Consider the following 24,669-nt stretch of genomic DNA (forward strand, 5'->3'; position numbering starts at 1 on the left):
GAAAAACAGATGAAAGAACTAGAGTTAATTGCTTAAAGGAGGAGACTCCAGCTAGGAAGCAGATGCAGGCTTGGAAGATGTTGGAGAAAACTCTTCTGGGAGAGGACTTGGAGATATTCTGTAGCAGCTCTTGGGTTTAAATTAGAACCCATATTATGATATAGCCCAGGTCCTCCCATTTTGACCCAGAGATGAGGGGCTGGAAGCAGAGAGACTGACTTCTGGGATACTGGAAAGATCCAGGAGTGAAGTGAGTTATAAACCTCTGACATAGCAGTGGGAGTGTCTGGTGTGAGCAACGTCACAGAAGAAATGACAGGAGCTGCTGCTTAGAGGTGGGAAGCTCGGGAGAAAGGGAAATGCAAAGATGTCTGTAAGGTCTTCAGCCTGGATAATGAGGAGGATAGAAATTAGGAAGCAAGAAGGTTAGGTAGAGATTTAGGAAGAAGAAGATAATTTAGGCTTTAGAGTTTGCAGTAAAAACGTATTAAAAAAAATACTGTTAGAGGAAAAGCTCAGAGATAAAAATTTCATTTGCAAAAGTTTGTAAGAGAGTAGACTTTAAAGGGACTAGTTTATCAAACTGAAAATACAACAAGTATTTAAAAGGAAAAATTACTATTAAAAGCAGAATTGCCAAGTGTTTGGTTAGTCTGGCTTTTCTCACATGGTTATATCCACAAAGACCAGTGCATATCTTTACACGTCTGCTTTGCAGAAGACAGGGCTCACATTGGTTTTGTTAGGAAGTCATTAACTTAAGGGAAAGGCTCAACGTTTCATTTATTTTGGAACTTGAGCTAGAAAGTAACCCTGGGTTTTGTATGTTTACTTGTTCAGTTCTTGTTTCTCTTCAGGTGCAAAGTGTGGTTTTTTCCCTTGTGTTTTTTTCTTTGGTTCCCAATTGATGTGCTCATGCTTGTCCATGCTGGTGGCAAAGCAGATTGTACGTGTGTTCACATTATCCAAGAGGCAGTTACAAATGTAAGATGGCAGCTTGAGAGAAAGGTATGGGCAGACTGCAGAGACTCTTACAGTTCTCCAACCATGAGTTCTCTGTAGAACCTTGTGAATAACAAGTTCAGTATTGGGTCTGGTGAGGGGAATGAATGGCTGAGCCTTGGGGTGCCCACATTCTGGGTGTGCGAGGAGGAGTTGTCGATAAGAAGCTTGAACTCTTTCCCAATTGGGGAGGGGCTCAGGGGATTCGGTGATGGTGTCTCTGTGACGTAGGCTGCTGAGTATGTCCGTGTGATTGTGTAAACATGTCTCTGTGCCATGGGCCAGATCCTAATGGGAACATAGACCCCCCCCCCCCCCCCCCCCCGCTAGCTGTTTGAGAGGGGCTTTGTCAGAATCTCTCCCAGCTCATGGTTAGTAGAAGGTTACTTCTGATTTTTCTCTTACCTACCAAGCCTCTGCAAGTTATCTCTTGTTGCCAGAAGCAAAGATAACACCCCAATGCCCTTATCTCCAGAGAAAGCAGGGTTTGTATAATAAAAAGAGTCTGATAGTCAAAGATGTGACTGTGGTTCAGTGAATCTAAGAAGTACTGGATCATAAAATCCTCAAAGAAGGAAGCAGATTCATTATCCTTCAGGAAGAAAATAATAGGAAACAGAGAGAGGCAGAGGCAGATGGAGTGAACATTTATTGAATGCTCACTGTGTGCTAAGTATCATATGAAGTGGTTCTTTCCAATTGTTTCTGTGATATGAATAACAGAAGAATGAGGTAGGCACTCTCCTTATTCCCATTTCAAATAATTTGCCCAAGAATGTTAGTTCATTAAGACTCCAATCCAAACTCTCTAACCTCCAAACACATGCCCTTGCCTTTAATTACTGTAATATATTTCTTCTCGTGGGCTTCCCAGGTGGTGCTAGTGGTAAGAACCCGCCTGCCAATGCAGGAGACATAAGAGATGTGGGTTCGATCCCAGTCGGGAAGATCCCCTGGAGGAGGGCATGGCAACCCACTCCAGTATTCTTGCCTGGAGAATCCCATGGACAGGGGAGCCTGACGGGCTATAGTCCATAGTATTATCATGAAAGGGTCAGACACGACTGAAGCGACTTAGCATGCATGCACATTTCTTCTCTAAAAATACATGTGGTCCCTTGATAACTGAGACACATTACAAGTGAAATGTAGACCAAAGGGAGTATCCCAGTATGGACCAGTCATTTTCATAAATAGTGGCTTCTATTTTTGGTGCCAGTTATTGAAGTGAAAGTTGCTCAGTCATGTCCAACTCTTTGCGACCCCATGGACTATACAGTCCATGGAATTCTCCAGACCAGAATACTGATGTGGGTAGCCTTTCCCTTCTCCAGGGGATCTTCCCAACCCAGGGATTGAACCAGGGTTCCCAAATTGCAGGCTGATTCTTTACCAGCTGAGTCACCAGGGAAGCCCAAGAATACTGGAGTGGGTAGCCTATCCCTTCTCCAGGGGATCCTCCCGACCCAGGAATCAAACTGGGGTCTCCTGCATTGCAGGCTGATTCTTTACCATCTTCCCACGTAGCTCAGTCAGTAAAGCATCTGCCAGCAATGCGGGAGACCTGGGTTCAATTCCTGAGTCAGGAAGATCCCCTGAAGAAGGAAATGGCAACCCACTCCAGTATTCTTGCCTGGAGAATCCCAGAGGAGCCTGGCAGGCTACAGTTCATGGGATGGCAAGAGTTAGATACAACTTAGCGCTATTTTTTCTTTATCAACTGAGCTACCCAGGAAGCCAGTTGCCAAAGTCAGTGGTTTTTTGTATATATCAAGGTTAAAAGTAAATGTATCTAGGTTTGTTCAATTCTTCCAGTGAGCTATCTAAATTTTTTTCCAGTTGTTACAGAGTATCATAAGATTTCCAAGTTATTCACAAAATAAGCCAGGTAGAGATAGCTAACCCAAAAAGGCAAGATGCAAATGAGCCGAAGTGTGAGCCTCAGTTAGCACTTAGGGAAGTACACAATTGAAAGGAGGAAACTACAGCTAGGAAAGATGATCTGAACTTTTTTAGGTGGTTCCTACAAGCCTAGGGAGAGGCTGAAGGCTCATTAGAGGGCAGGTAAGAGAAGCAGGGTAGTGCAATGCCAGAGGCATGTCCAGCAAGCAACATTAGAATTGAGAAACGGCTCTCCCATCTAATGGTCAGTTGTCACTGGTCTTTTGTGAAGACGGTTTCCACTGAGCACTGTGGTAGGAACAAAACTGCCAAAGGAAAGTCACTTAAGAAATATGCTGTGTAGCCTTCTCATTCCAAGAAGTTTGGCAGTAGGAGGGGTAGGAGAATAGCTAACAGGGTCTGTGACGTCTCACGTGACCGCTGGGGATGCCTGTGAAAAACTCTGTGAGAGGTGCTAAGATAATGCTGGAAGTGACTGTTATTCTTCAGAACAAAGATTGGAGGGTCAAATTTTCTGTTTATTGAGAATTGTCAAGGTTAGGCTCTGACTGTCATTTATCACCTCTCTGCTCATCCATCATCCAACTACAGAACAGCCCTGTTGGTGTCATCTGTCACAGGGAGGGAAGAAAGGCTGAGCATCAGGACAGGGATGCACCTGGTGTCTAAGCCACTTCGCAAATCACTGGTGCCCAATGTTTGTTTTCATGAAGGCCAACTGGACTTTCTTATTTTCTTCATTCAAGTTGAGCGAGATACTCAAATTTGGTTTGGATAAACTGCTGTCCTCGGAGGGAAGCACCATGCATGAACTAGACCTGGAGTCTATCCTGGGAGAAACAGAAGATGGCCACTGGGTCTCTGATGCCGTGCCTACAGCAGAAGAAGAAAGCAGAGAGCCAGAGGAAGGAAGTAAGTGGGGGGTAAGAACAGAGCTAATGGCATGGCCACCTAAAGCTAGAGCAGGAGATGGTCTCCATTTCTATTTCTGTAGTGTTTGGATTTCTGATTTGAAATGTTTTTTTCCACATGGTAGCTTTGTAAGGATGTTCCTTGATGTCTTAGGGTTATTTTGTAATGAATTTATTTGTCTGAAGCAGTGGCAACACAAATTCAGTGTGGAATGGGGTGAGAGGTCTGCTAGTCTTACTAGGCTTCTTGATTCGAGAGTACTTTATTCCATTCATGCAGAGAAGGGCAGTTGCTTTACCCAGTGCTGCTTCCTTTTTTTGAGTGAAGAGTAGGCCGGCATGACTTCTCGTTTTATGATTCTTTTTCTTTTCTGTAGGACCCTGAATTTCCATCACCTGCTTCATTCTTTCCCTTTGCCACCAAACTGTCAAGGCACGACCTCCAGAAGCAATGCCTTCCCAAATTGCTACCTTCAAGTACTTTCTAGTCTCTTCCTGTCAGTTCCTTAGCAGTTGCTTCTCTGATCTTCCCGGTTGCAGACCTCTCCTCATTATTTTCCCACTTGGAATGTGTCCTCCTCATGGGGGACAACTTTGATTTATGTCTGATGTTGTTAGAACCCTGCCGCCTCTTTTCCATGCAGTCTCTGCCTGACTCCACTGTGGGCTTGGGAGCTAATTCAGCTCATTTGGGATGTTCATTTCTCTACCTTCCTGCAAATTGAAGTTTGTAGTACTCTCTGACGCCTAGCTTTTTAGAAGGTATGGGTTCAGAGTGGCTTTGTTGTCATTGTTATTCCCTATGGTTTTTATAGGATGTTGGGGAAGATCAGAATGTAGACAGCTGGCATTATTCTCTAAGACACTGCTCTTTACTTTTCTCATTGTTTAGCTTTTACATTTTTGAATATTAGCATCCCGTTTTTATTCTTCAAGAACCCTTTCTGATTCTCTGCTTATTTTAATTGTGTCCTGTTCTGTTTGCAGGGATAGAATATCCTCTCTGAGGACTTTCATTATGGCTTTTTAAAAAAGTATTCCTCTGCGCCCTGTGTTGTGTATTTGTCTTGTCCTTGTTGGTAGTTTCTCTGAAATACCTGGTGTGCCCTGGCTGTCTGTTCTTGTCTGCAGGTGAAATGCAGAGCTGATGGGGAGGTCTGCCCTGAGCAGGTATGTGGATTCCTGGGGCTTATTCCAGCATCACTGGTTGGTGAGCTGGCCTTCTCACTGAAGGGGCCCTCCCAGATGTCTGTATTTAGAGCCTTTTCTCTGGGCAACTCCATTTTTCCAAAGACAAATCCTTTACTATCTTTCTGGAAGGTGAATAGGGTCTGGAGTAACCTGTTTGCTCAGATTGAGGAGATAACGTGAATGAAGGGGTTCAGGGTGCTCCTGTTACTTCTTTTTTTTTTTTTAATTGGAGTGTACTTGCTTTACAGTGTTGCGTTAGTTTCTGCTGTAGGGTGAAGTGAATCAGCCACATGTATACATATAGCCCTTCTTTTTTAGATTTCCTTCCCATTTAGGTCACCACAGAGTACTGAGTTCCCTGTGTTACACAGTCAGTTTTCATTAGTTATCTAAATATTTTATATGTAGTGGTGTATATATGTCAATCCCAGTCCATCTCACCACCACCTGCTTACCCTTTGGTATCCATATGTTTTTTTCTCTGTCTCTGTCTCTGCAAATAAAGATTATCTATGGCTTTTTCTAGATTCCACATACATATGTTGTGTGTGCTCAGTTACAACCCCATGGATTATAGCCCGCTAGGCTCCGCTGTCCATGGAATTTTCCAGGCAAGAATACTGGAGTGGATTGCCATTTCCTTCTCCAGGGGATCTTCCCGACCCAGGGATCAAACCTGCACCTTTTGCGTCTCCTGCCTCGCGAGACAGATTCTTTACCACTGTGCTTCCTAGAAGCATATATGCATTAATATACGATATATTTTTTTAGCTCCTGTCTGGTGTGCAGACTTTCTCTCAGTTATCCCTCCCTGCGATTCCTTGTCCATGGAAGTTCTGAGCTTTTGGAGGATTGAAAGGGTCTGTTCTCATAATCATCCCTTGACCAGGCACCTGTGTTTTACTTCTAATGTTCTTTTAGCTCTGTTATCCCTTGAGCCACTTAGTTTTCTAAACAGTTGTTGAACTTTTTGTCCACTGTCGTCTCATATATCTTTTTAAAATCTCTTCACTGCCATGTAGGTTTTAGGTGGGAGGAGAAATAGATGTATGTGGTCCTATTTTTAAGTTGCATTTTGATTATATTAAGTACTGAAACCTGCAGTCATTTCTGCACTCATTTAGATTAATTTCAGCTTATTTTGCTAATGTTTAGTAGAACAAAGTAAAATTTCACTGTTTTCCAGAAAGATAATTATATTTTTCAGTCAGTCCAACTGCCAAAGAAAATTATATATATTTTTTCAGGTCCAGTCTATGGTAGGTGGTTCCATTGGCAGAATATAGATGAGTGTCCATGCCTGTGGTCTCCAAACTTCTCTTGGCTGCAGAGTGAAGACAGAGCATGGTTAAAAGAATGGAAATGAATATGAAAGACTCATAACTACAGCATCCCCTATGAAAGTTAAAAAGCAGAATGGCTTTTATCTTGAATGCCAGGGTCTTTTTTTAAAGCACGCTTGTAAGTTGAGAATCACATGCAGCTACATATGTGGTCATATTTGTCTCTGCTTGGCTCTTTTTTCCTCACTTGTTGATAGAGCACCTCATTGAAAGCCCCCTGCTGATTTAATTAGCAAATGCCAATTAGAATTACAGCTGGTTGGATTTGGGTACAAGTGTGAAGCAGTTGATCTCTTGAGAATGAAAATGTTTTGCTTTTGTACTCTTGAGAAAAACATACTTATATTCATAGCTGATTTTATAATGCTCTGAAAATACATTCTTTGGTAACGTGTACTATTATATGCTTCAATTTAGAATCGTTGTCTTACCTCTCTCTAGTTACTAGGCTTGGCTTGTTATGACTTCTATCATGTGATTCACGGTCTTGGCATATTACCCAACCTCTTTGAGTCTCCGTGTCCTCATCTGTAAAGTGGTGCAGGTAGTGTATACTTTACCCTTTTACACAGTTGCAAAAATCAGATGTGATTATAAATGTGAAGGTGCTCTGACAGCATAAACTGCTATTCAAGTTCACACTATCACCATCCATGTTATTATTGTAGTTACTATTTGCTGGCCCGTTATCTTTCCATCCTTCTATAGACACAGTTGTATACTGAGAAGAGCACATTGGCAGCAGACTCAGAAAATCGTGCCTTCTCCACTTATTAGCAATTTGAACTGAGGAGGTGCTTAATAACTCAGTTCAGTTCAGTCGCTCAGTCATGTCCGACTCTGCGACCCCATGAATTGCAGCATGCCAGGCCTCCCTGTCCATCACCAACTCCTGGAGTTCACTCAGATTCACATCCATCGAGTCAGTGATGCCATCCAGCCATCTCATCCTCTGTCGTCCTCTTCTCCTCCTGCCCCCAATCCCTCCCAGCATCAGGGTCTTTTCCAATGAATCAGCTCTTCGCATGAGGTGGCCAAAGTACTGGAGTTTCAGCTTTAGCATCATTCCTTCTAAAGAAATCCCACAGCTGATCTCCTTCAGAATGGACTGGTTGGATTTCCTTACAGTCCAAGGGACTCTCAAGAGTCTCCACCAACATCACAGTTCAGAAGCATCAGTTCTTCAGCGCTCAGCCTTCTTCACAATCCAGCTCTCACATCCATACATGACCACAGGAAAAACTATAGCCTTGACTAGAGGGACCTTTGTTGGCAAAGTAATGTCTCTGCTTTTGAATATGCTATCTAGGTTGGTCATAACTTTTCTTCCAAGGAGTAAGCGTCATTTAATTTCATGGCTGCCATCACCATCTGCAGTGATTTTGGAGCCCAGAAAAATAAAGTCTGACACTGTTTCACTGTTTCCCATCTATTTCCCATGAAGTGATGGGACCGGATGCCATACTCTTCGTTTTCTGAATGTTGAGCTTTAAGCCAACTTTTTCACTCTCCACTTTCACTTTCATCAAGAGGCTTTTTAGTTCCTCTTCACTTTCTGCCATAAGGGTGGTGTCATCTGCATATCTGAGGTTATTGATATTTCTCCTGGCAATCTTGATTCCAGCTTGTGTTTCTTCCAGGCCAGTGTTGCTCATGGTGTACTCTGCATAGAAGTTAAATAAGCAGGGTGACAATATACAGCCTTGACGTACTCCTTTTCCTATTTGAAACCAGTCTGTTGTTCCATGTCCAGTTCTAACTGATGCTTCCTGACCTGCATACAGATTTCTCAAGAGGCAGGTCAGGTGGTCTGGTACTCCCATCTCTTGAAGAATTTTCCGCAGTTGATTGTGATCCACACAGTCAAAGGCTTTGGCATAGTCAATGAAGTAGAAATAGATGTTTTTCTGGAACTCTCTTGCTTTTTCAATGATCCTGCGGATGCTGGCAATTTGATCTCTTGGTTCTTCTGCCTTTTCTAAAACCGGCTTCGACATCAGGAAGTTCACGGTTCACGTATTGCTGAAGCCTGGCTTGGAGAATTTTGAGCATTACTTTACTAGCATTTGAGATGAGTGCAATTGTGCAGTAGTTTGAGCATTCTTTGGCATTGCCTTTCTTTGGGATTGGAATGAAAACTGACCTTTTCCAGTCCTGTGGCCACTGCTAAGTTTTCCCAATGTGCTGGCATATTGGGTGCAGCACTTTCACAGCATCATCTTTCAGGATTTGAAATAGCTCAGCTAGAATGCCATCACCTCCACTAGCTTTGTTCATAGTGATGCTTTCTAAGACCCACTTGATTTCACATTCCAGGATGTCTGGCTCTAGATGAGTGATCACACCATCGTGATTATCTCGGTCTGGGTCATGAAGATCTTTTTGTACAGTTCTTTTGTGTATTCTTGCCACCTCTTCTTAATATCTTCTGCTTCTGTTAGGTCCATACCATTTCTGTCCTTTATCGAGCCCATCTTTGCCTGAAATGTTCCCTTAGTATCTCTAATTTTCTTGAAGAGATCTCTAGTCTTTCCCATTCTGTTGTTTTCCTCTATTTTTTTACATTGATCGCTGAAGAAGGCTTTCTTATCTCTTCTTGCTATTCTTTGGAACTCTGCATTCAATGCTTATATGTTTCCTTTTCTCCTTTGTTTTTCGCCTCTCTTCTTTTCACAGCTATTTGTAAGGCCTCCCCAGACAGCCATTTTGCTTTTCTGCATTTCTGTTCCATGGGGATGGTCTTGATCCCTGTCTCCTGTACAGTGTCACGAAACTCATTCCATACTTCATCAGGCACTCTATCTATCAGATCTAGTCCCTTAAATCTATTTCTCACTTCCACTGTATAATTATAAGGGATTTGATTTAGGTCATACTTGAATGGTCTAGCAGTTTTCCCTACTTTCTTCAATTTAAGTCTGAATTTGGTAATAAGGAGTTCATGATCTGAGCCACATTCAGCTCCTCGTCTTGTTTTTGTTGACTGTATAGAGCTTGTCCATCTTTGGCTGCGAAGAATATAATCAATCTGATTTCAGTGTTGACCATCTGGTGATGTCCATGTAGAGAGTCTTCTCTTGTGATGTTGGAAGAGGGTGTTTGCTATGACCAGTGCATTTTCTTGGCAAAACTCTATTAGTCTTTGCCCTGCTTCATTCTGCATTCCAAGGTCAAATTTGCCTGTTACTCCAGGTGTTTCTTGACTTCCTACTTTTGCATTCTAGTCCCCTATAATGAAAAGGACATCTTTTTTGGGTGTTAGTTCTAAAAGGTCTTGTAGGTCTTCATAGAACTGTTCAACTTCAGCTTCTTCAGCATTACTGGTTGGGGCATAGACTTGGATTACTGTGATATTGAATGGTTTGCCTTGGAGACAAACAGAGATCATTCTGTCATTTTGACATTGCATCCAAGTACTGCATTTCGGACTCTTTTGTTGACCATGATGGCTACTGCATTTCTTCTGAGGGATTCCTGCCCACAGTAGTAGATATAATGGTCATCTGAGTTAAATTCACCCATTCCAGTCCATTTTAGTTCGCTGATTCCTAGAATGTTGACATTCATTCTTGCCATCTCTTCTTTGGCCACTTCCAGTTTGCCTTGATTCATGGACCTGACATTCCAGGTTCCTATGCAATACTGCTCTTTACAGCATTGGACCTTGCTTCTATCACCAGCCACAGCTGGGTATTATTTTTGCTTTGGCTCCATCCCTTCATTCTTTCTGGAGTTATTTTTCCACTGATCTCCAGTAGCTTGTTGGGCGCCTACTGACCTGGGGAGTTCCTCTTTCAGTATCCTACCATTTTGCCTTTTCATACTGTTCATGGGGTTCTCAAGGCAAGAATACTGAAGTGGTTAGCTATTCCCTTCTCCAGTGGACCACATTCTGTCACATTCTCTCCACCGTAACCCCCCTGTCTTGGGTTGTCCTGTGGGCATGGCTTAGTTTCATTGAGTTAGACAAGGCTGTGGTCCTAGTGTGATTAGATTGACTAGTTTTCTGTGAGTATGGTTTCAGTGTGTCTGCCCTCTGATGCCCTCTTGCTTAATAACTCAGGAGTTTTATAATTTTATTTATTTATGGTTGTGCTGGGTCTTCGTTGCTGAACAGGCTTTTCTCCAGTTGTGGTAAGTGAGGGCTACTCTCTAATTCTGGGCTAAGAATCAAAGCTGTATCTCCTGCTTTGGCAGGTGGATTCTTTACCATCTGGGAGCCCCCATGGAAGCCCTCAATTTTCTCTTTTTCTTAAATGGGGTTAATTATACCAAGATTGTGGTGAGGCTCATGAAGATGCTTCAGAGATCTACAAAGAAAGTTGTAAATCTAAGGGATTATTTTTGTGATTATTTCCTCATAGATTTTCTACCTGATCCTTGTAATATTACAGAAAAGGGGGAAGAGCTGAGTGTCAAAAGTCTTTTTGCAATTTTAAAAAAATATGCTGTTGGTTGCCTTTATTTAGGAGATCTTAATGTCAGTGAGATGTGTGCTGGGGAATAGTGTGGAATGAATGAGTGATGAGTGATCCTGGACTTGGCAGGCATCAAACTGAGACTTCCAGACCACCGGAAGATAGACCAAAAGGGCTTTAGCCACACTCACTCCTTTATAAAGTAAATATATGAAATCCCCAGATGGATCCCAAAGCCATCAGCATTAGTGGGATGGGAATTCCAGTACCTTCATCACAAGCTGTTCTTGGCCCATTTAGAATACAGGCCATTATCTTGTTCACCCTCCTTATTGCTTTGACTAGAATCAATCTAGTTTTCTTTAGTATCTGACATTTCTCTGTGTGTTTTATGTTTTTAGAAAACCACATGTACTTATTTGAAGGTAAAGATTATTCTAAAGAGCCTAGTAAAGAAGACAGAGAATCATTTGAGCAACTGGTGAATCTTCAGAAAACCCTTTTGGAGAAGACTAGTCAAGAGGGCCGGTTACTCCGAAATAAAGGCAGTGTAAGAACTGTTAATTTATGTGAGGATAAATTCTTCCAAAGTTTCAATAACAATGAACAGAAAGTGATGCTGAGAATGATTTGTTAAGAAATAAGAATGTAACTATTTGTTGAAAAAAAGTATAAGAAGATGGCATAAAAATAATAACAAGGAGGTTATATTTTCCCATTAATGCAAGTGATAGTAAGCCACCCTTGAAGGGATCACTGTCTTACATCAAAACACCATACCCTGCTGCTGACAGTCATGACCTATGTCATTAAGGATGGATGGCAATCATAAACGATGTCTGTAATGTCCATAGCATTTAGCAGTTAGTGTGTATACATTAAATGCTAGTTATTGTTAAGGTGATCATGATGTTGGAATATTGTTTAAGACTGAATAATAAAATACATTAAGGAATATTTCCATTAAAATTAGTTAAACCTAAAATGGCATCCTTTCAATTAAAAAACAAGTTATTTTCTGAAGTATCTTATTCCTAATGAAATTAATCAAAATGACATATTGCTATACTGACATGCCAGTGCTTTGGTTGAGTTTAGAGCATAGTATCCTGGTTACCATGCCTGCCAGATGTGTAAACTGAAGTATCTTGCCAGCACTTCCCACCACCCATGGTGAAATAGTGTGAAATATTGAGCACATTGGTCAATGTGATGACTGAGACTCATGAAGGAACAAGTAGACCCTGGTACCCCTGGTTATGAAGCTTGTTCTTCCTACAGGTTCCCATCCCAGGCCTTGTGGAGGGGTCCACCAAAAGGAAGCGAATTTTGAGCCCAGAAGAACTGGAGGACAGAAGGAAGAGAAGAGAAGAAGCAGCGGCCAAGAGAAAGAGACTGTTAGAGGAGAAGAGGAAGAAGAAGGAAGAAGCAGAACATAAGAAAAAGTGCGTGTGTGTTATTTGATGGTGTTATTAATAAAGCTGAGGGTCACAGTTGGTAAAGGGATCACTACTACATAGTGAGCCCACGGTCAAACATCACTTTAAAACTGCAGAAAGTGTCTGTAATGCTGGTAGTTCCCACTGGTAATAGAATACTTTTAATAAAGATTGAACTTTCACCTTAGCAGTCCATCTACTTAAGAGAACAGTCCCAAGTACCTCAGGCAGAGAAGATGCATTCAGCTGAAGCGAGAACATTTTAGGACTTGATTGCAGCTGTCTGACAAGAGTAGTTAACTTGAACAGTCCCTTTTAGTCACATGTTCTTAAAAACAGTGACATCTGGTGGCTACTCATTTTTGAAGTATAGTCAGGAGGCAGTTAGGCTAATCAGTAAGGCTTCTTGTTTATTTACAAACAGGCAGAAGGACAGGGTGAGTTTCTAATTGCATCTCCACTTGGCACTCACCGTTTGTGAATCGCGGCCCAGGATATGCTTTGAGGGAAATGGTGATAGGCCCAGTTAATTCCTCTCCCCTCTGGTTTCTCGAAGGATGGCCTGGTGGGAGTCCAACAATTACCAGTCCTTCTGCCTGCCTTCCGAGGAGAGTGAACCAGAGGACGGGGAAGATGAGAGCTCTGCCCAACTGGAGTATGAGGACCCAGACTCAACCTCCATCAGATATGTAAGCGGTGACGTCACCCACCCCCAGGCTGGGGCGGAGGATGCTGTCATTGTGCACTGCGTAGGTAGGTAGAAGTGGGGGCTTCAATCCTTAAGGTGCTAAGAACTTGGGCAGACAAGGCAGAGCCCTGTCTTAGGGGTGATTACTGGACTTAGGGCAGCCTTGTGTGGTCAAAAAGAGTGTGAACTTTAGAACCAGGAGACTAGGGTTGCTCAACCAGGTAAAGAGGAAAGGTAAGAGTCAAATACAACTTCTCCAGGCCTCAATTCCCTTATCTGTGTAATGGGATAATATCTGCCTTGTTCCCTGCCCAAACTTTTTAAGAGAATACACAGAGGCTACATCTGTAAGCCAAATAAATCCTTTGAGAAAAAGCGAAACTCCAAACATGTTGTTCCCTCATGAGCTTTGCACTTTTATTTTTCCAGGCAAGTTCCTCTTCCTGGAATGCTCTTTCCCCACTTAGCCACATAAAGCATTGTTCAGATGTCTACATCTCAGCGAGAGGTCTCCCCTGACTTCCCATACCCCGTACTCACCCCTGTTTTTCTCTATTTACTTTCTTACCTTATTTTACTTGATGACAGATCACCATGTGACATACTATGTATGTATTTGCTTGTTTGTTTCATTGAATGAACAAACAATGAAACAAGCAGATATATACATAATATATCATGTGGTGTTTCATTGAACTGGGCTTCCCTGGTGGCCCAGACTGTAAAGAATCTACCTGGAATGCAGGAGACTTGGGTTCAATCCCTGGGTCAGGAAGATCCCCTGGAATGGCAACCCATTCTAGTATTCTTGCCTGAAGAATTCCATGGACAGAGGATCCTGATGGGCTACAGTCCAAGAGACTGCAAAGAGTTGCACACGACTAAGTGACTAACACTTCATTTTCACGCTTTCACTGAACTAGAAAGTAAACTTCATGGGAGCAGAGATTTCCCCTGTCCCCTGACTGGTGTAACCCTAGAGCATAAAAGAGTTCTTGACATGTAATCCTGAGGAATATTTATAGTATGATCGAATGAGTGACAATACAGAGTATTAACCAGCTGTGTTAGTGCCAGCTTGAATAAGTCATTTAACCTTTCCACTTTCTTACCTATGAAATGGGAGTTGTAAGCTGTTGTGTTACCAATGCTTCAACTCCTTCTGGTTTTACACCCACTGTACATCCTTCCTTAGCCATCTTCCAGGAATTACAGAAGGACTACAGAGCTTCTGCTCTTTCAGAACACTGATTCTTTTGATGCTTTTCTGTTATGATGGCCAGGTATATTCCAGAAAACCTAAACATACTTGACAAGTCCAGTGTATATACGCTTGGAGATTAGATAGTCTTTTCTGCCCTTTGAAAAATCAAGGATACTTGGCATACCTTTTTTTTTTTTTTTCAATTGTGGACTGGATTTTGCCTCCTATAGAAGAAAATCTTCTTTTTCTCCTATCAGATGACTCTGGCCGCTGGGGCAGAGGTGGTTTATTCACAGCTCTGGAAACAAGATCTGCTGAGCCAAGAAAAAGATATGAGTTGGCTGGAAAAATGAAAGGTAAGTGAGCAAAGCAGAGAGAAGGGTTAAGGATGGAATAAGAGGGAGAGGACATTAGGTGCATTAAAAAGCACTAGATGAGGAGTCAGAAGAGCTAGTTGGAGTCTGAATTCTGTCATTAGTTAAAGCTAGTTGATACGTGACTTTGAGGCAATCCCTTCCCCCTCTCTGTACCTGTCTTCTCATTTGTAATTTGAAAATAATACTTTTTCCATCCACCTCATGGGACTATAATGAGGATAATGAATGTGTAGGTATTTTGATAAATGTCAGTCCCTGCATGCGTGTTGAAGTATTGGCTTGAAGTTCATTTCATTGTTTACCCAGTTCACTTTATCTCCTTGAGGGAATATCTCCTGGAAATGTCAGACACCAGTGGGAGAGAAATCAGACATACCACTGAAGGGCTAACAGGAGCTGGGTGCTGAGAGGAAGGAGATTGTATTATGAAGTTAGCACAGACTGGGGTGTAACACTCCCAGGAGACAGAAGCAGAGCTGTCTGGGAAAACGAAGGCTGAATGGTGTTCTCTCGGCAGAGAGAAGGGGCTGGGCACCTCCTTTTATGTGTGGAAATCACAAAGTGGCAAGAGGATTAAATGATTATTGTGATTGTTTCCTGTGGAACTTGAGAGGTTAAAGGATCTTGTCCAATAGAGAAGAGCTCTTCAGATTTCTTCGAGATTGGTTTTTCTGCTCACTTCTCTAACGTAGAAAGGGATGTAAGGACTTAGAGTGAATAGTCTTTCTACTAAAATACATTACAGGGTTTAATATGTGTTGCCATGATTAACCCAATCTAGATACTGACTGGGCAGTTTGAAAAGGAGAGAATTCAGGGGAGGCTGGAGCTAGAGATACAGACTGAGGAGTCTCCATTTGGATCCTTGTTTAAAACCCTGAAGGAGAGAGGATGGAGAAATGGGAGGGCAGAGAACACACCTCCATTTAGGAAAAGGAAGAAGGAATTGTCAGAAAAATAAGAGAACCTTGACAATGTAGTGTTTTGGGGTACAAGGGAGGAGAGGTGTCAAGAAGTGGTCTGTAGTGCCAGTCACTGAAGTGAGGATGAGCACTGGGAAAAGGCCACTGCATCTGCCCCCCAAGGGCAGTCACATCACCCTGGAGCATTTTGAAGAAAGTGTGAAAAGTAAAACCTGGTAGCACAGAGTTAAGGTGTCAGTAAGGAAACAGATAGGAGTGTGCACTCTTTTCTGAAGGAGAACTGGAATAGGGTAGAGCAGGGTAGATGAAATGTGGGCTTGAAGGAAGTCGTGAAAGTTATCTTGGGCCTGGAAGGATGGGTTGAGATTAAATAGGTGGAGAGAAAGGGTAGGAGAGTCCATAACCATATCTCATTCTTCTTTGTGTCTCCTGTAACCCCACCAGTCCCAGTATGGGGTATTGAATGACCCAGGTAGTTACACAGTGAATGTTTTAGGGGAATGGTGTATAGGCTAGACAGACTAGAGTAGAAAGTTTAGGCTGAGGAATAAAGTTAGGTTTTAAAGAAGAGAAGTTTGGACCACATTATAGAAGACTGCACATGACTTATGACTTGTCCAGGGAGATGGCATTCTAAGGCAGGACCTTATCCAGTGTCTAGACATGGGAGATTTGGGTAGAAGAATGACATAGCAGAGCAAATACTGGGTTGGCCAAAAAGTTTGTTCAGGTTTGTCTATACCATCATATGAAAAAACCTGAACAAAGTTTTTGGCCAGCCTAGTATTTTAGAATGACTTAAAAAGATTGGGGTATGCAGGATGGATTGAGAGGACAAAAGGTTCAAACTGAAATATGCAAGGCCTATTTCACATTAGAGAATTAACACATTTCTCTAGAGAATTTGATTTGGATGAGATAGGAAAATATACAAGTACAAATATGTATAGTAGAATACAGTATTTGAATAATTTAAAACAAACATCAGACTCTTCTAAAGGAATTTTAAGTTCATAGTGACCCACCCCCTCCCAGCCCAGATACTTCTGGGTTTTGCATTCACTCTCCAGTGCCTACAGGAATATTCCGTAGGCAGTGTTTGAGGAGCATTGAAGTAGAAAAGCATAAAAATTCAGGAGTGAAGGGGGTGACATGGTAGTGAAAGACATTCCTCTTTTTAATCCCTCTTTTTACCCCACGGATTAGACATCCCCACCTGAACAAAAGTGCCTTGGTGGGTCTTTTAGAAGACCCAGGAGGAGTCTCACCCACCACTGTAACTGGTAAGACACAGATGAATCTCCATACAGGCAAGAACCAGCAGAGTGTGAATCTGCCTAGACCCCTCTCACTGTAGTAGGGCAAAAAACAGGTGAGTGTTGCCCTTGCAGGTACTCACACGTGGAACTTGCCGAAGGCCATCCTTCCTGAAGGTAGATCTGGCACATCATTGGAGAAAACAGAGAAAATATGAGTTTGTTTGCAGCACAGGTGGTCAGGGAACTTTTCCCAGCACCAACCCTGGCCCGCCAAGGAAAACTGCGAGGGGCTGACTTTTCTGGCCGCTACCATCACCAGGTGGAACGCAGCTGGAAAAACCTGTTTCTCTCTGCCAGCATCTGGAGTACTAAGGTGGTAGCTCCCCACCTGGGCGGGGGAAGGATATTGGGAAAGAGGCAGATAAAAATTTCAAATGGTGTGAAAGGCACGTGCTCAGTAGAAAGTTCATGCAAGAGTACCTGAAAATTTCCCTGCAGGTGTGTGGCAATCCCAACACACTAAGTGTTAAACCCACACCTTCCCTCAGCTCTGCTGCCAGCTCCCTGTGCAGGCTCCCTGGTGTATCCATTAAAGTGAACTCTGGTAGACCAGGATCCTATTCAAAACAGGTCATGTTCCGTAGGCAAGGAAGAAACCACAGACTTGAGCTATAGCTCCACCTTCTGGGAAAAAGGTATCCAGCCAGCCTGGTAAATTGTAAAAATCAGAGAATACACAAAAGCTTAAAAATTTGGCCACAATACAGTATTGTAAAGTAAAATAAATAAATAAATAAATAGATGTAATCACCTGATTAAAAAAACAAAAAAATTTGGCCACAAGACAGAGCAAGAAGAGTGGAGCACAAACATACAGAAAAAACTGAGATAATACCAATACTATATAATGTAATACCCTGTCTGCTGCTGAAGGTAATGAGCACTGAGTTAAGGATATATCTGCTACTTCAAATGCAAAAGCACCAGTGCATAAGTACCAGGAATATGAAGTCAGGAAATATGGCATCGCAGAAAGAAGATGACAGTTCTCCAGCAGCCATGCTCAAAGGCACAGAATATTGTGATCTAACTGACAAAGAATTCAGAATAGCAGTTATGAAGAAACTCAGTGAATTACAAAAAGACTCAAAAAGGCAACTCAATAAAATCAGGAATAAAATATGTTAACATAGTGACTTCTTTTCAAAGAGATTGAAATTTTAAAAACCCAAACAAACTGTAGAGCTGAAGTCAGTGGATGAGATGAAGACTGCAGTAGAGAACGAGGTAGGCTTCTCGGGTAGTGCAGTGGTAAAGAACCCGCCTGCTAGTGCAGAAGATGCAAGAGATGTGGGTTCAACCCCTGGGTTGGGAAGATTCTCTGGAGTAGAAAATGGCAATCCATTCTAGCATTCTTGCCTGGAAAATCCCATGGACCGAGGAGCCTGGTGGGCTAACGTCCATGGGGTCACAAAGAGTCAGACATGACTGAACATGCATGCATAGCAGGGGAAACCATATGGAAGAAAGAATAAGTGACTTGTGGGAGATAGGAATTTTGAAATAACAAATTTAAAGAGTGAAGTAAGCCTGCGTAAGCTATGAGACTGAATCAAGAAATCACAGATCAGAATAATTACACTTCTAGAAGGAGAAGGGGAAAAAGAGTTTAAGAAATAGTAGCTGAGAGCCTTCCCAACCTGGGGAAAGACAAAACATACATGTCCATGAAGTTAATAGGTCACCCTGTTATCGCAATGCTAAACGACCTTCTCCAAGACTTTCAGTGATAAAAAAAAATCTTAAAGGAAGCTAGGGAAAAAAAGAATATAATGTGCAAAGGAACCCTTAATTGATTATCAGCAGATTTCTTAGCAGAAACAGGTCCTGAGAGTAGAATAACATATTTGAAGTGTTGAAAGATCAAAATTGCCAACCAAAAATACTTTATACAGCAAAATTATCTTTCAGCTATGAAGGAGAAATAAAGGCTTTCCCAGCAAACAAAAGCTGAGGGAGTTCACCACCACTAGACTTACCTTGCAAGAAATGCTGAAAGGAGTTCTTCAAGCCAAAATGAAAAGGCATTAATCAGTGATATGAGCACATGTTAAAGTATACAACACACTAGTAAAGGTAAAATATGTACAGTAAGGTTTAGAAAACCAACTTGGTGTTAAGATGGTGTGTGAACCACTCAACTATAATATAAAGCTTAAAGGAAAATAGTAAAAGTAACTACGCTACTATAAATTGCTAATGAATACACAACATACAAAGAGGTAAATTGTGACATGCATAATAATAAAAGGGAGGAGTGAAAGGGTGGAGCTTTTACAGGCAATTGGATATAAGTTGCTGTCCTCCTAAAATACACTGTTCTATCTATAAAATGTTTCATGTAAAGCCCCATATTAACCACAAAGTAAAAACCTAGATCAGATCCACAAAAGACAAAAGGGAATCAGAGCATACCACTGTAGAAAATAATCAGTTTACAAAGTTAGGCAGAAACAGAGGGAAAAAGAAACAGTGGAATTACAAAACAACTGGAATGCACACAGTGGCATTAGTAAGTCCTTGTATATAATTACTTTAAACGTAAATTGATTGAATTCATCAGTCAAAAGGCACAGAGTGTCTAGATGGATAAAAAACAAGACCCAATTATATATCTCAAAGTGAAGGGATGGAAAAACATATTCCATGCAAGTAGAAACCAAAAGAAAGCAGAAGTAGTTATATTTATATTGCAAGAAATAGACTTGAAGCCAAAAATGGTAATGAGACAAAGAAGGTCACTATATAATGATAAAGGGATCAATTCATCAAGAAGTTGTAACAAGTGTAAATATATATGCACCCAGCAATGGTGCACCTAAATATATTAAGCAAATACTAATACATATGAGGGGAGAAGTAGACAATACAACAATAATAGGGGACTTCAGTACCCCACTGTCAGCAATACATAAATCATCCAGACGGAAAATGAACAAGGAAAGGATGGCTTGAACCAAACAGTAAATCAAATGGACCTAACAGGTATCTATAGAACAGTCTATCCAACAGCAGCAGAATATAAATTCTTCTAAATACACGTGGAACATTTTCAAGAATAGATCATATGATAGGGCAAAAAACAGGTCTTAGCAAAATAAGATAATTGAAATCATACCAAGTAATCTTTTCTGCTCACAATGGTATGAAACTAGAAGTAAAGTGAGGAAAACTGGAAAATCTGTAAGATGTGGAAACTAAACAGTATACTCCTGAACAAACCGAAAGGGAAAGCAAAGAATTATCTCAAAAAAAATATGGAAGGACAACATCCCAAAACCTATGGGGCCCTGCAAAAACAGTTCTGAGAGGGAGGCTTACCACAATAAATGCCAATATCAAGAAATTAGAAAGATCAGAAATAATCAACCTAACCTGAGCCCTCAAGGAAATAGAAAAGAGAAACAAATTAAGCCCAAAGCTAGCAGAAGGAAGGAAATCAAGTTCAGAGGAGAAATAAATGAAATAGAAACAGAAAAAACAATAGAAAAGATTAATGGAACTAAGAGGTTTTCAAAAAGATAAACAAAATTGATAAATCTTTAGTGAGAATAAAAAAGAGAAGACCCAAATAAAACCAGAAAAGAAATTATAACTGACCCTACAGAAATACATAGAATCATAAGAGACTATTATGGATAGTTGTACACCAACAAACTAGATAACCTGGAAGAAGTGGATAAGTTTATGGAATCTATAAACTGTCAAGACTGAGCCAGTAAGAACTAGAGAATCTGAACAGGCCAGTGATGAGCAAAGAGATTGACTCAGTAATTAAAAACTTCCCAATACAGGAAACTTTAGGACCAGATGGCTTCACTGGCAGATTCTACCAAACATTTCAAGAATTAATGCCAGTCCTTCTCAAACTCTTCCAAAAAATTGAAGAGGAGGGAACTTTTCCAAACTCATTCTACAAGGCCAGTTTCACCCTGGTATCAAAGCCAGATGACACTACAAGAAAACAAAACTATAGACCAATATCTTTGATAACTTCAATGTAAAAATTCTCAATAAAATATTAGCAGGGACTTATTAAATTCAGGAACTTATTAAAAGGATTGCACACATGGAATTATCCCTGGAATGTAGGGATGGTTCAACATATACAAATCAATGTAGGGATGGTTCAACATACACAAATCAATAAATATTATATATCACATTAATAGAATGAAAGATAAAATTGATCCTCTCAATAGATGTAGAGACAGCATCTGACAGAGTACAAATTCGTGATGACATACCCTCTACAGATTGGTTATGGAAGGAACATACCTCAGTATGTTTTTTGTTTCATTGTTCAGTTGCTAAGTCGTGTTCTGGAGTGGGTTGCCATTCCCTTCTCTAGGGGATCTTCCTGACCCAGGAATCAAACCCCAGTTTCCTGTGCATCTTCTGCATTGCCGGCAGATTCTTTTACCACTGAGCCAAAAGCTATATACAAGCAGCCCACAGTATGCATTATATTCCACATAACTGAAAACTTTTCCTCTAATATATCAGGAACAAGACAGAGCACCACTGTTACCTATACCTGAGTAGCTTTGGAAAAGGCACAGCATAGGGATGATTCAGAGTAGCCCTTCCTCAGGGGCCTCATTCTGTAGTGAACTTTATGTTCTTTCTGTTGCTTCTTGTTTTACCTCAGATTTGAGTTTGGAAGACCCCTTCCTCAGGGGTCTCATTCTGTTGTGAACTTTATGTTCTTTCTGTTGCTGCTTCTTGTTTTACCTCAGATTTGAGTTTGGGAGGTGTCCTTTTATTTCCTATTGACGATAAAGAGTCAAGAAATGAAGGGCAAGATTTGGTAAGTGAAAAAAACCACATCAATTTATTGGAGCTAAACTTTGACTCCCATCACCTCCTCCGGAAACTGCCCCTGCTCCCACTCAGTAAATGATTGTTCCTCCTAGTTGGCCTTGATTGTGGCTCAGCACCGAGATCGCGCCAATGTCCTGTCTGGCATTAAGATGGCAGCCCTAGAAGAGGCCCTGAAGAAGATATTTTTAGCAGCAAAGAAGAGGAAAGGTAAGTCCTTCCACTTGTGCTCAGGAATAGATTAATTTGTTTCCAAACGTAGGATGTGATTTTTAAAGAGAGATGAGAAATGCCAAGATCCCATTCAATATGTGTGGTGAAGGGAAGCCCCAGTATGAGAGGCCACACAAGTAACGCTCTCCTCATCTTGTATTCTCAAAGCCCTTTTCCTTTCTTGATCACTTCTGTATCCTTTGTCTCTGGACCACCTGCATCCTCTGGGTATTTGTATCATGATTTTACAGACGAGGAAGCAGAGGACCAGAGATGAGGTAAACTGGCCAGATGCTGTTGGGAAACGCTTTTTATCCTGTCCCCTCTTAAAGAGTCACAGTCTACATTAGCAGACAGTTCTCTGCCAGAAGACCTGAGTTTAATTTTATTTCCAAACCCAGCATGTCTTAGAGTTTGTCAAACTGATTGACTTGTTAAAGAATCTTTGCTTTTTAAATTACATCTCAGTCATCAGTCATATTCAATTCCCATCGTACCCACTTATTACCAGACCCTGTAAGTAGGTCCTCATGTTCTATAGAATTAGTTTTCCCATGTTACAGTCACTCCTCATATAATAATCATATGCTTTGAGTGGCACTCACCAAGATTATATACATTTTGTTCATTGGAAACAACAAAGTGACTCAGAATACATTACATCTCCTATGTATATCTTATACACATTAGTCAATTCGATGAATGAAGGCATCATGAACTTTTTTTTTTAACAGCAAGTGTCCATCTTCCACGCATTGGACATGCCACGAAAGGTTTTAACTGGTATGGTACTGAGCGACTTATTCGGAAACACTTGGCTTCAAGAGGCATCCCAACTTACATGTATCCTTTTATTATCCTAATGGTGTACACTTTCAGCTCAGGAGGGGACAACATCTTGCATTTTTCTGGTGTCATTTTTTAATCCAAGGCCAAGTCCTCTTGTGCCATGTTTTTCACTCTACCTCCACTTCAATGAGAAAAAACTAAGAAGCATTTCCTACCGTGTATATATCCAAGGAGATAAACACACCCCAGCATTTCTACATGCCAACAGCTGAAAGATACATGAAGAGGGGAATTAATTGAACAATTGCCATTTGCTCTCATGTTGAATCTGTTTCACATCACTTCTCTGAAGATCCTTCAGGCCCACAGACCAGGGCCTAGTTCTAAGAACTTCACTCTGTTCACTAAAATAAGTAAGCAAACAGGTGACCTATTTTATTTCTGAACCAATTCAGTGTATTGTTAAGCAGTGTGAAATTCATTTTGACCGTGAGGGTATAATCTAGTTTTACTAGACTAGTATTTTCTTCCAGTGATCTGCTTGCTGTAAGTTAGCATTGTTTGAACCACAATACTGAATCCAGAATTATTAGAAGAAGCTGAATTTACTAAGTGCTATAATTATACAGAAACTTCCTCCTTTTACTTAATTACTGAAATTAATTCACTTGGTGGGGGTTTATTTAAATCACTGTAAAACCTTAGCAGAGAAGTTAGGTTTTATACATTTGCACAATTCAGACAGTATCAGAAGTGTTTTAGTATATCATCATAATTCTACAGTAATAAGTACTAACAATATTGAAAAGATTTATTATATGGTAAAAGGAAATTAAGGCATATGCCTCTGGAGTGATTATTTCAGTAATTACTAAAGAACTAATAGTTTTAATAAAGTCGATTTTAAAGTGATGAAAAATATTCCTTGACCGCCCTATTCAGCTACTATTTTCCTAGAAGCAAGGCTGCCATCCTTCATCTACAGGCCTCATCTTCATCCTCAGGATAGCTAGTATCTTAACAATCAGCTCAGCATCAGATCTAGCCTTCAGCAACCAGCTAAAAAAGCTAGTTGCTCAAAACCACTGTAATAGAGTATTTCAACAAGGAATCAGGATCTGGTAGGCCTCGGAGAGACTGTTTTCTGAATTCTACTTTTGTTCTCCTGAATGTGTTACTGGTGTGTAATACCTGTAATACAGCTATGCAAAAGTTATTTGGGAATATCCTTTGGCAGTTTGCCAGTGCCCCAGTATGCATAGCTATTTGTATAATAATAAATACCCTTTCTCTCTCTAAAGGTTTCTTTGCTTGCTTTCCCCTCAATCTAGTTTTCTTCCTCTCAGACTTGATTTCTTTATGGTGAGAAAGGTAAGTGCATTAAGGAGAAGGGAAATAGAACAGGTTGGCTCTGGGGGGAAGGAAATATCTTCAGTCAGTTCGTGTCTTGGAAAGACAGGTCTCTAGGGGAAAGACTGAGAAGAGAGATTGCTGATCCAGACAACCAGAGTCCCTCCTGCCTTCTGTTCATACAGTTCAGCATTCAGATCCAGAGGAACACATGTGGCTTCAGAGAAACCAAGAATCACCTTTCCCCCTCGCATTAAATTCAGTTCAGCTTCAAGAAATGAGGGGATTGTGAGGACTTCCCTAGTGGTCCACTGGCTAAGACGCTGCGCTCCCAATGCAGAGGGCTTGGGTTCAATCCCTGTCAGAGAACCAGGTCCCACGTGCTACAACTAAGAGTTTGTATGCCACAATGAAGATGGAAGATCCCATGTGCCTCAACTAACACTTGGCACAAAGAAATTTTAAAAAAATAAAAAGAAGGGAATTGTGGAAGTGGCACAAAACTGACAGCAAATGTCAGACTGCAGAGGGCAGAGGGATGAGAACCACCAGAGAAGGAGTTGTAGGAGATACCATAGTTCTTTACATCTGTGTCTCTTTTGCTGTCTCGCATATAGGGTCATTGTTACCATCTTTCTAAAGTCTATATATATATATATGTTAATATACTGTATTGATGTGTTTCTTTCTGACTTACTTTGCTCTGCATAATAGGCTCCAGTTTCATCCACCTCATTAGAACTGATTCCAGTGCATTCTTTTTAATAGCTGAGTAATAT

General features: G+C 41.1%; 1 protein-coding gene across 7 annotated transcripts in view; it reads left to right on the forward strand.

Moving 5' to 3' along the window:
• The window catches only part of CHD1L (chromodomain helicase DNA binding protein 1 like), a 71,936-nt gene extending 48,096 nt beyond the window's left edge, over positions 1-23,840 (forward strand). For 4 of the 7 annotated variants that reach the window (XM_012179755.4, XM_042253336.2, XM_012179761.4 and 1 more), the window contains 9 exons: positions 3,651-3,816; positions 11,169-11,317; positions 12,049-12,212; positions 12,763-12,959; positions 14,356-14,454; positions 21,457-21,527; positions 21,634-21,748; positions 22,486-22,594; positions 23,483-23,840. In XM_012179755.4, coding sequence (XP_012035145.3) covers positions 3,651-3,816; positions 11,169-11,317; positions 12,049-12,212; positions 12,763-12,959; positions 14,356-14,454; positions 21,457-21,527; positions 21,634-21,748; positions 22,486-22,594; positions 23,483-23,549 — 1,137 coding nt within the window. In that variant the 3' untranslated portion in view covers positions 23,550-23,840. Of the gene's footprint in view, positions 1-3,650; positions 3,817-11,168; positions 11,318-12,048; positions 12,213-12,762; positions 12,960-14,355; positions 14,455-16,789; positions 20,209-21,456; positions 21,528-21,633; positions 21,749-22,485 lie in introns of those variants that run through there. The other 3 variants (XM_060413636.1, XM_060413637.1, XM_060413639.1) reach the window with 2 other exon arrangements.
• The last annotated feature ends 829 nt before the right edge of the window (positions 23,841-24,669 follow it).

This window comes from Ovis aries, chromosome 1 (assembly GCF_016772045.2).
Source record: "Ovis aries strain OAR_USU_Benz2616 breed Rambouillet chromosome 1, ARS-UI_Ramb_v3.0, whole genome shotgun sequence".
In the NCBI taxonomy this organism is placed as follows: domain Eukaryota; kingdom Metazoa; phylum Chordata; class Mammalia; order Artiodactyla; family Bovidae; genus Ovis; species Ovis aries.